Here is a 12,860-nt window from a genome sequence, read left to right as displayed (position 1 = left end):
TTTTTTATTTGCTTTTACCTGTAAATACGATGCGATTCTCTACTTGCATTGAGAACGATAAATCGTATCTGAAATTAAAGATTACAAATATTCAAAAATCTCGATCGATAACAGTAGTTTTGCAGTAATATTAAAGTTTAAATATTTAAAATTTTAGATGAGATTCTAATTTTGTTTAACTTTACGTTATCACTGCTATCACTTTATATCAATATAATTTTTTTTATAATAAGTTTTAAATTTCATATATTTACGATTTTTAAAAAAATTTTATTTATTTTATCTTATAAAGATAATTTCAATCAATTGATAGCAATGGAAACGTATATATTGTAACTATACGAACGAAAATCTCTAAAAATTTAGTTATCTCACAAATAAATTTGTTCATGTGATTAAAAATCATTACATCGATCATAATAATGTTGATTATATTCCATAAATTTATAATACTTCATAATTGATGTCGTTACATTCTCGTGCGCTGTTATCTATCTATAAAAATAAATTATTGCAAAATATTCCATAATACGTGTGGTAAGATACAATACAAATAAAATAATCCTCGCATTGATTTAACTGTATTAATACTCTGTACTAATTAAGCTAACCTTAGCTATATGTTATCTATCTCTCTAAGGAACTTTGGAAATACATACAAAACATTTATTTTTCAACTATTTTTTGTCTTGTTAAGTGTACGTATCGTTTTCTTTAATGATGAAAATTTCAAAATTGTATTGTAGTACATATGAAGTATTTTATAACCTATATATATTATATACCTTTTTTAAATATTAAACATAACAAATATTTCTTTGTGTCAAACTTTGCTTTTGTTTTCTTGTAATCCATACTTGATATTATCGAACAATTGTTACATAAAAAGTATCAAAAACGAGAATTGAATCAATTCTATTGCTATTGACAACACATTGTAACATGGAACATATTCCAGGACTCAGGACGTTCTTGAAGTTAGGCATAAAGATAATTCGCGAACACAATTCACTGGAACATTGTCGAGCAATTTATAACGTTCTTTAAACAGTCGTATAATTTGTTTTTCATTGACATAATGTGGACCCCGTAGAAATTTTTATACTTTCAAAATCGAAGAAGAAACTATGATTTTTCTTCTTTCTTTTCGATTATTTTGGCACGATGTTTAAAAGCTTCGAATGCTAAGCTAAAAAAAGTCTAAAAAAAATATTCTTAATTTCTCTATGCTATAAAGGATTTGATAAAAAAAAATTCGAAGAAGAATTCGGAAAGATATTCGAATTATCGCGCACTCCAGAGTTTGATTTGATATTATGTAAGAATACAACATATATATGTATATTTTAATTTTATATATATAGAATTTTTCATTTTTCATTTTTCATAACGACAATTCGAACAATTTTTATGCAGAAATGTGTTTGTATTGTTCGTTGTATTTTTTAAAGCGAGAGATTATTTTGAATCCTTTCTCCCTTTATTCTTATAAGTGTATGAAGTGATAATCGGAGAAAAATTTTCTTTGTTAATAATCCGATACGACTTTTATAGTTGTTCGATAATTCTAAAATTATATAAATCATAATTCGAGATAAATTTATATTGACAATTATTCTTAAAAGGATTGAATCGTGATTTTCTCATTGACATATTGTCGATTATTCAATATTTAACAATAAAATAAAATTATATGTTCGGCTCAGACAGGGCCAATATTAATACAAAAGCTAGTCGAATAATCGAGAGAGCACATGTACGACATTATATGTATAGTTTAATAATATAAATCAATAGCATTTTACAAACGTACATATATGTACAGCTAAACGGATACAAAATAATGCTCGCAGAAAAATCGCAAAAGATTGATTTAATTAAAGTGAATGTTATCGATAATGGGAAAAGAAATAAACGTAAAAATTATTAAGTAACTTGAAAATTTTTGAGAATTTGCCTCGTGTAAAGATTAAATGTAGAAATTTTTCTTACAAAATATGTTATTAGAAAACGATCACTATGCTTTGTGCGATGCACATTAAAATAAATCTTAAATCAAATAGAGATAAACAAGGAACTATCATTTTCAATGGCTTAACGAATTATAACTTTTAAACATGATTATTACATACTTTTATTTCATACATAATCAACATATGAGTAAAAAATTTCTATGATATTTCTAAATTTGGTCACTTTTCAACAAATATGACTATATAATGTCACAGCCATAAGTGATTCATACAACATCATACGAATTTACATTCATGTACACATATATGTATTTAATTTTCTTACAAGATCTTATTAATTCTAAAAAAGTTGCAATGTATAAAAGGTATAATTGGTATTCAATTTCGCAGACCTGAAATATTCATTAAGAAACATCAAAATTTCTAGTAAATATAGATTCAAAAATTATTAGTTGTATTACAGAAAAATATTGTCAATGGATTATTTGCTTGTTTTGTCTAATTCTAATTAGTTAATTTCAATAGTTCATTATTTTTTATCATTTTTAATAATAATCATTTATAATAATATTTAAATTCAAATTTTTTAGAAATTTTTAGAAATCATTTATTTTGATATGCTATTTATTCTTTTTTAACACATTTTGTATAAAGAAAGCAAAATAGAAAAAAAAATATAATGTTTAAAGATGTTTTTGAATCTTAAAAATTGATCATCACTTTAGATTTTAGTAAATTTAAATATTTATTTCCATAAATTCATTGAATATTTTTGAAATATCAAATATTAATTTGTACATACAAACATAAAAGCGTTTAAAAAATATTCAAAATTATATAAATGATACGTTAAGCCATTGAAATCTATTTTTTTCTATTTTAATCAAATATTTCTATAATTAAATAATTTGCTACATTAAATCTATACACGGAAAATTAATAAGATGTAAAAAAAAGACAGAGAGATAAAGAATCGATTTACCGGAATAAATCTCTGTAGCATTGTAACAAAAGCATTTCATTAATATGTCACGATTACCATTCGATAAGGATACCGTAACATAATAATTTAACAATCGTGCGTCATTGCACACATCTCAATAATTCGTATTATATATGTATACATATACATATGTACAAGATGTTCATTATAATGGTCACCATAATTTTTCATATTTTTCTGCTAATTCTACGAGGAAATATTTTGAACAAAAGATAATAATTTATTATAATCAATACTCAATTTGCAATAAATAAATAATAAAAATCGCAATAATAAAAATTTTAAAAAAAATTCATCAAAGATTATTTCAAGATCATCTGATAAATTATTGAATTCATCTTGATAATAGCTATAATTCCATAAAATTAAAAATATATGATGCTATTTGAAAAAGTCAAGATAACTTTGATTTTTTATAGAAAAAAAATTAATATGTCTAAATGTAGATAAGTATAGACAACTGAAAACTGATTAACTTTTATTCAAAACATTTTTTTAACAGATTATCAGAAATATTTAAAAAACGGTGGATTAAAGCTTAAAGAAACACCTTGTATATATATATTTATTTGTATATTTTATATATATTTATATGAATTATGTATATTTTATTTATATGACATATGCATCCGCGCGCGCGTGTATATATATTGTGTGTACATATATATATATGTTAATATATATATATACGTGTCATTTGTATGTACGTTTAATCAGATGAATATGATTCACACTTCTATAAAGATAAACACATTAATGCATGTGAAAACGGTGGAATAGTCATACGAACCCCGCTTCATTTTTTAATCATTTTTTAACAAATCCATGACTGGGCAATTTTTCGATTATCAATTAATCAATTAATTAATAATTATATGCATGATTTTTATTTGTTCATATAATTGTTTCACGCTTAGAGATCGAAAATATCGAGATATATATTTTTACATATCTATATGTACAAAATCGATTAAATTCGATATGCAAAAATAATTACGAAACAAAAGATTTGATTTCAAGTTGTGTTGCAAGTCGTAACGAATCTCGATTCTGCGCCTCTTCGCATTTAAATTTGACTGATGACGTATAATTAAAAAAATAAGTTTTTCAAATCATGTAACCGACTTAATATATAAAGTATTTATATATATTTATATATACGTATGAATTTTCTTTGTTCATATTAATTTAAATTAGGAATGTTAATCTCTTAATATATAATGATTGGTGTTACCTTAAATCAAAATAAATTGTATTTTTTGCCAAATTCTCTTAAATATAAATAGATGTGTTTTATAAATCAAGCTATTATTTTATTGCTTGATATTTTCAACGTTTTTGATTTAATTAAATTAAATATCATAGAGAAATAAAATAATTCACAATAAGATCATGATTTAAAAAAATCTAAATTAAAATTGCACAAACATTTTTATATGAATTATTAAATGAAATGAAAAACTAAATATTAAATATAAAAAATTAATTTTTTTTATTTAATGTATTTCATTTCATTTGATTCACAATTCTTTTTATAAACGTTTGTGTCATTTTAACATATTGTATATGTATATTTAAGAGCATGTTTTTTGAGAATGTAAATGTTCTTTAAACTTAAATTTGTAACGCTAATTAGATGTATAATACATTGTTATCCGATCTCAATAAATTTTTAATATTCTTTTCGTACTTAATAGTGATTGAAATTTAAAATAAACATTGATAACACTAAGAATGTTTATATATAAAAAAATATCAGCATTCTTAGCTACGCATTTTCTATATAATAGATCTTTTTATAAGTCATGTTAAAGTTTTTGATTCATGCTAATACACAATAATACACAATCAAAAATAATAAAAGGAAATCACAGGTGGAATAAGGAAAAAGATTTCAAGTATAAATTTATACTATATACGAACATAAAAAAAATATACATCTCGTTCGCATCATAAAGAAATATATAAATGAAATAGCAGGAAGGAACGATATTACAAGATCGTCATGCCTGCAAGTACAGGATTTTGCGAGTCTCGTGCAATGACTCTTTGTCGGCACATTTAATCAATGCATTTCTTATGTACAATTCAATTAGAGCTTTACAATTTTCACAATAACAGACAGAGTAATCGTGAAGCATATAATCGCAATGCAAACACGGTTTAAACATCGCTCAGAGCTGCTCTATTTCTTATATTTATTTGTTTTTTTCTGCATTATCATTCGCAAAACATAATAATCTCCAACATATTTGTGAATATTATCTGTACAAGATATACTACTGAAATATACATCTCACACAAGAGTCATTAAAGATGATTAGAAAAATTATACTAATGATTACTTTTTTACTTTTTTTTTGTTGTTCATTTACCTTTTATTGAGTTCAATCACGCTTCTCTATGAGCTGTAGAATGTAACCAGCCATGGATTCTTACGTCAACGTATGAGGTTTAGAAAACCAAAGAAAGGAGCAAGGAAATAAGCGGAGTAGGAATGGAAGGAAATCAGGATGGGATCTCGTTGATCTCGCACCTACTAATTACAAGAGAAATTTTGAGCTCCGTTAAATATAAGGAAAAATCTATGATAAACAACTAATATCATACAACTACTGACATCGTGCCCAAATCTACTCTCGCTCAACAATAATAATCTCAAAAAAAGAAACGAAAATTGATACGAAAAAATCGTACGTACAAAGAAGGGAAGCTAAAAGGTAGATGAAAATGTGCCACGAGTATGCAAATTAGTATGACTGATTCATAATTACTCGATATTGAAACTCATTGAAAATATTCATATCATTAAAATTAATTATAAAAATTTGTAAATAAAGTATATATTGTAATAGTAATCTGAATCTTTGTGTGCAATATAATTCTTGAATGAAAAAAATCAATGAATTATCTTTTTTTGCAAATACTCGTGACATATATCTATACAATTTTTTTTTTTTTTTTACTAAAAATACATATTAAAAAAAAAGGAAAAAAAAAGAAAGAAAAAAATTGTGATATCTATATTTGTTACCTTTATTCATGGACCAATAAAGTCCACCATAGCCATTATATATGTCATTTAGCTTTCTTTTCCTTTCTTTTTTTTCTTCTTTTTTTCTTTTTTTCTCATCTACACAATTCACCTTTATCATATTTATAGCAATCCTATGCTTTGTTCGTAGGATTATATGTGGTAACAATGTTTTGCCTACACAAGGGTTCAATTCTCATGACCATGTTATGAGTGTAAGCTTGGGTACAACAAATATTTCTTAACAAATAATCATCAGTATTTTTTGAACGTCGAGAGACGACATTCTTTATTGATCACGATATGTCTTCCCACGGCGTTTTAGTGTATCTTAAATTAGTTTATGCCTGCTAGATCATTTAAAATTGATCCACCAGCAGGTCACAGATCTCTACTGACATCGATTCCTTACTCGAACGTACCGTTAAACGAAACATCTACAAGATATAATTTAGCAAACAGTTTATTAAATTTGTAATTTAAGAAATTAATAATATTAATAATTTAAAAAATATTTAAGAAGCTATATAAAGTACTGAAAAGTTACCTGCGCTTGTTTATTAGGTTCTAAACGTAACAAACATCCAACTTGTTGTGCTCTCATATGTACTATTCCTGCACAAACGAAATTATCGGGATTTGGATCAATACCATCAAGTAATTGCATTCCAAATCCTTGCAATTTCGTGCGAACTTGTGTAAGATCCATTGGTTGTTGTGCTTTGAAAATCTTCTGAGAACGTTGTTGATTTGCTCTAAAAATATATAATAAGTATAATATGTATATATATACATATATTTAATTATTATTAATCAACATATTATATATTATTATTAATCAACTATTAGATTAAATTTTATAAAAATAGAAATAAATATATATTACAAAATTATACATTACAAAATATATATTATAAAATTAATTATACTATTTGCATCGATATATAATGCAAATATTTTAGTTAATAAATTAGAAATTTTAATAAATGAAAAAAAAAAAAATAAAAATAGAAAATATTTTATATACCCTCCAAGATTTTTCCATCTTGCAAAGAATGATTCTCCATTCATTTCTGTGGGTTCGAAGAATTTGTTGATAGTTAATGGTAATTTCATTGTTATCTTTTGTGGCACATTGTTATAAATAAAAGAGATAATCATGCTCGGTGCATCTATATAAAAAAAAAAATTTATATAAATATCTAGTTCTTCTTATATTTATAATACAAAATTAATAATACATCAATATATATATATTACTATTGTTTGATTTTTTTTATATTATTATATAGTTTATCGTACCGCTATAATCATCAATACATTCTGCGTTAATCATTTGTTGTATTTGAGCTCCAGCTTCTAACACTGGATCGACTGGCTTTACTTGTACTGCTAATTTTTGTTGATTTTCTTCAGACCAAGATAATTGAGGTTGAAAACTATGAAGAGCATATTGAGTTTTGTTTCCATAAAAAAGACCGACTCGTCCTAAATTTTGTCTGAATTCCGATTTTACTCCAATTTGAATTAATTCACTTTCAAACAATACACCATTATTTTTACACACAAATCTATAAAACACAGAATATAAAAATTAAAATAATTTTCTGTTTAAATTTTTTTCCATAAATATCTTTTATACCAACATACTTCTTAGGATTATATGTATTTTGGGCACCATTAGTTGCGACTTTATTTGGCATATTATAAATATCTCCTAGTACGTCAAGTAAAACTCCAGTATTGCTACTTGGTTGAGAAGATGGTGGTGTAGAAAGACTTAATAAATCTGCTGATGTATTATTAACAGCTCCTGTTACACTACTAGGAGCTTCTGCATGATGGTTAGTATTTGGAGCTGGACTTTTACTTTCTCTAATTTCATTCTCTGGTACTCGACCTGGTTTCTTCCTTTTCAAAACCGCAAGAATAGAAGATTCTCTTTCTGGAAATGCTGGCATTTCCTCTAAAACTGTAGCCTATAAAAAGAATAATAAATAGTTATAGATATGTATAGAATTATATAAACTTTGTTTCTTTTTTCTTTTAAGAATTATAATATATTTTTTAAAAAACTAATTAAAATTAATTTATTTACCAAAACATCACTAGAAGCGATAATACTCAATTGAAGATATTCCGAAGCTCTTTGTTGTAACTCTGCATCTGCACTGCGTAAATTACTATGTTGTCTAAAGACATCTTGAATTTGACTTCTCATTTCAGGAAACAGATTAACAAATTTAATGTACGTCGAAAGTAACAATGCACGAGTCATTGGAGAACATAAGTGATACTGAAAAATAAAAAAAAAATCATATAAATATTTAATGTCAACAAATTTTTAATTACATAAAGATATACAAAACTTACTACTTACTTTGGAATGTAATAATTGAAACTGAACAGCTGGAGAAGATCGTTGATCACCAGCAATAAGATTTCCAAATTCTCCAAGTATATAACCACCAACTTTAACCATATTTTCATGGCAAGCTGGTGCTTGTAAAGCCTAATAAATATTAATATTTAATATAAAAACTTGATTATACAATAAATTTTATATAATAAAAAGAATATATATTTTTTTTTTAATTTATATTAAAAATATTATGATAATAATATATATACTAATATAATTATAAATTTATATTATTTACCTCGAAAACAGTCTTTGCTGCATATCCTTGTACATCTTCTCTATTAATAACGATTTGAATAACTCTATACCATACTTCTTCCGAAACATAGTCACCAGCTATCCTAATGAGATTTAAAATGACGTCAACGTACCAAGTATAATCGGTAGCATACTTTTCGGCTAAAATCGCCACTTTAAGAACCATTTCTTCTCTAATGGAATAATCAGCAGTTTCGAGATAATTCAACATTTCTTGAACTATTTCTTCAGCATTGCTTTTATCACACATAGCATATAAAAGATCGACAGCCTGTTGTCTAACAGATACATCTTTTTCCATTTTCATAGAAAGAATAACAACTTCTTGATGTTTCTTTACAGCTTCATGTGACAGTTCTGATGTAGCTAAATGGCACATGGATTCAAGTGCTAAATAGCGAAGATTAGTTTCACGATTAGATAGAAACTGACCAAGTTGATTACATGCTCTGACTGATAAAGGCAGTTCACTGTCATTATGAATAATTAAACTAATGGCTTCAAATAATACAGCATTTTTTGCATTTGAATGTTGCACCTTTTTTGATTTTGGTGGTTCTTGAGCTTTATTTAATATAGTTTCTAGACATTCATTTAATCTACCTCTTACTCCTGGATCTTCAGCTATTAGAACATTTAAAAATATAAAAATAAAATATTATTATCTTAATATTTTTCCTTTATATTATGAAATTTAAAAATTATTTAATTTACCAGGTGGTGTATAATTCTGTAATAATCGTAAAAGTTTAACAGATAACCATGGTGCTGGCACAAAATAATATGTATAATCCTGTAGATCTGTGTAACTTGATGTCACAATCTATTGAGATAGAATAAAGATTAAAAAATTATTTTTTGATTATGAATCAAATTAACAAATTATGTCATACCCTGCTCAATCTTGAAACTGCTAAACTAACACATCCTTTGTATTCATCTGGATTTCTTTTTACTAAAGCATCTATTAAAGATGCAGCTGCTGTAACAACACCAAGATGCTGATCATTTAAAAGATGAACTATGCGTGATGTCCATTCTCCACCAGGAACAACATCTGGTGCAGTACGTAATAATCGTAATAAACACAATGCTGCACTTTGTTTTACAACATCCATAGTATCTCTAGGGAATTGAAAAATAATTTATAATTATTTTAAGATTTATAAATAAATAGTAAAAAAACAAAAGACATTTATACATACCCAGAAACAAGTAATTTTGGTATTTCATTGCCAAAAGCTTCTGCCATTTCTTTACTGCCAATATTTGCAATACATTGTAATGCAAGATTTACATGAATTGGATTTCTTGATGCAAGATCATTTTTTATACTTTGAATAATTAATTTAATAAGATCACTGTTTGTATTTACTAAAACTGATATGAAAAGATAGCCCTAAAATATATAATGCATATATATTTATATTTATATATTCATTATATATTATATTTATAAAATTCAAAATATTTTAATAATAATATATTATATTTATCATATCGTATATATAAAATCATATTTATATATTTATTACTTTTTTAAAAAATTGTAACACTCACAATTTGTTTTTCTGAATATTTATTGGATGAAAGTAGATTAACAGCCTCCATATGTCCAAAATCAATATCATGACCAAGTAAAAAAATAAAAAGAAGCTTACAAACATATTTCTTTTTTTGATAACCATCAAGTGTCTTGTCTCCTTTAAATTTACTACGAATATTTGCCAACTCTTTGTTTATTCTCTTAATTTCTGCTTCTTTGCTTTTACCTAAAAAAATAAGAAATTAATAGACAAAATTTATAACTTTATAATATATCATTTTAATATTGATAATATATATATATATATTGAATATAAATAAATATTATATATTATAATAAATATTGTGTAATTTTTATAAAAAATTATAATGGCTGCATGCCATTTGGATTGGCATCAAAGTATAGATGTATTGATTTGCTTTATAAAAGTCAATTTCTTATTCTAGTTGTTATATAATTATTTATTACATTAAATAATAAAAATATTATATATTTAAGATCCTTTTTTTATATATTATTTTATTTTATATTCATATATAACTATTTCTTAAAATAACTGGTTTTGACATTCATTCATTATATTATGCCAAGTATTACATATTAGTGTTTGAAATACAAGCTATATCAGAAAGATAGGCTTGTATCAGTATTCCGCCCCCTGTCTCCTACTCTTCTTTAAATATATGTATGTGTCATATTAATTTCAATGGCATCATATCTCTTAATGAAACATAGATTAAAATTTTAATGATTCAAAAATCAATTTGCATTTTATTTTATCAGATAATATAACGCATATATATATAATATTATTATATATAAAATGCGATTAATTTTTAAAAATATATTTTTAAAAAAAAGTATATCTTTTAGCTCACAATTTCTAATATCAGAAATAAATACAGCCAGACCACGCATGCCATCTCCTCTCACAGCCGGCATCTTGTTTTGGTCTATTTCAAACCACCTGTGAAATAAAATCAATTTAAAAAAATTTGCTTTCATATACAAGATATTTTAATAAATTAAATAAAATTTTCATTGAAGTGTAATATTAATTTCTATCTATAAGAATTATAATTTTTATCATAATTATAAATTTTAATTTATATAAATGTTTATAAAAAAATAAAATATACAATATTGTTTTTGTAAATAAATATTCACAATTTTGAAACAATATTTAATAAAATTGAATTTAGATGTATAATAATATTAAAATATATATATATATATAAAAGTCAATAAGATTTTATATCACTGGGTTAATATCAAGCATTATAATATTATAATTTATGAAAATTTATATAAAATTATAAATATATGATATTATTTAATAACATAAAATAAATACATTGAGAAAGATTCAAGAAAATAATTTAAATGATATTCGTTGATTAAGAATATTCCAATAAGCTCTTTGGTCCCACAAGCAAATTTAAAAGAGTATCCTCTATATTATACTTGTGTTCAATATTACTCAATGAAACTAATATATTATATAAATATTAGAAACGAGAAGAATAAATCGTATAAAGTAAAGGTCTATTTTGATGTTCGAAAGAAAAATCGAGTGATTAAGCCGGTACCGCGTCCTAGATTACGACGACAAACAGTTTTTGACAGCAGTGGGGTGCAAATGCTGATAGTGATTCTCATTACGCGGAATTATTTTTGAGAATATGCCCAAAAATAATAGCACTTTTCATTAAGAAATCATGCGAAAATCATCACATATCGATCGAGCAAATAAACAGAAAATTTCGAAAGAATAGTTAAGTCGAATAATGGCTTTTTGTCTTTCATGACCTGTCGTACGGGTGGCGAGTACAATCACTGTAACTATGTTTTTTGAGGAAAAATGTTATCTGCTACACATCTTGATTATCGGATCAGTTTTAAGTACATACCGATCTGGGTTAAGATAATGTTCACGCACTGCTCGGTCACGTAGTACTCCGTATGCGTGAAACTATTCGCGAGTCGGTGCCAGAGATTTCGTGGCTGTCGCCATTTGCAACCGTTGACTAGCTGACGGCTGCCCGTCAAATGCCACTACGCTTGCGCGATAAGTGTTGCGCGGGCAAATTTGTATTTTAAATTCCATATAACTTCATCGATCGTTTATTTTTAGGATTATACTTACATTTTCAATCTATGTTTAAAAAAAATTTTAATTATTGTTATTGTTATTGATTCTAATGTAATGTATCATATGAATATTTTATTATTATAATAGTATTTTTTAATAATAGAATATAATATTTTAATCTTTTTATAGTGATAATTTAATATTTTTTAATAAATTTTTTAATAAAAAAAAAATTATAGAATTTCATATATAGGATTATAAAATTTTTGCATTGATATTCTAAGTAATAAGGTTACTTAAAATATAAAGAATGTTGCAAAATTAAAAAAATATTTTATAATTTATATATAAATCATTAAACATGACGATAAAAAAATGTTTTTAGGAATTTTTAAAAAACTAATATTCTAACATTTCATTTTTAATTCAATGAAAATAATAAATTAACTTGCATAAATATTAATAGTATTATATATAAATTGTTTACAATATATTATTTATAAAAAGATTTCAATAAAATTTATTTGTCATT

General features: G+C 24.7%; 1 protein-coding gene across 1 annotated transcript; it reads right to left on the bottom strand.

Annotated features, from left to right (window-relative positions):
• Window positions 1-4,868: 4,868 nt before the first annotated feature.
• LOC122718984 (AP-2 complex subunit alpha) lies at window positions 4,869-12,377 on the bottom strand. The gene is made up of 14 exons (XM_043944466.1): window positions 12,147-12,377; window positions 11,115-11,203; window positions 10,251-10,462; window positions 9,896-10,089; window positions 9,584-9,815; window positions 9,405-9,513; window positions 8,671-9,314; window positions 8,391-8,522; window positions 8,109-8,306; window positions 7,661-7,989; window positions 7,313-7,581; window positions 7,038-7,182; window positions 6,558-6,765; window positions 4,869-6,447 (listed from the first exon to the last, which is right to left on the bottom strand). The coding sequence occupies exons 2-14, from the start codon at window positions 11,176-11,178 to the stop codon at window positions 6,370-6,372; spliced, it is 2,814 nt and encodes a 937-aa protein (XP_043800401.1). The 5' UTR covers window positions 11,179-11,203; window positions 12,147-12,377; the 3' UTR covers window positions 4,869-6,369.
• Between the last annotated feature and the right edge of the window lie 483 nt (window positions 12,378-12,860).

The sequence above is a fragment of the Apis laboriosa genome, unplaced genomic scaffold (assembly GCF_014066325.1).
Source record: "Apis laboriosa isolate Shangri-la unplaced genomic scaffold, ASM1406632v1 scaffold68_cov148, whole genome shotgun sequence".
Lineage (NCBI taxonomy): Eukaryota > Metazoa > Arthropoda > Insecta > Hymenoptera > Apidae > Apis > Apis laboriosa.
This window is presented reverse-complemented; position numbering and strand designations above follow the sequence as displayed.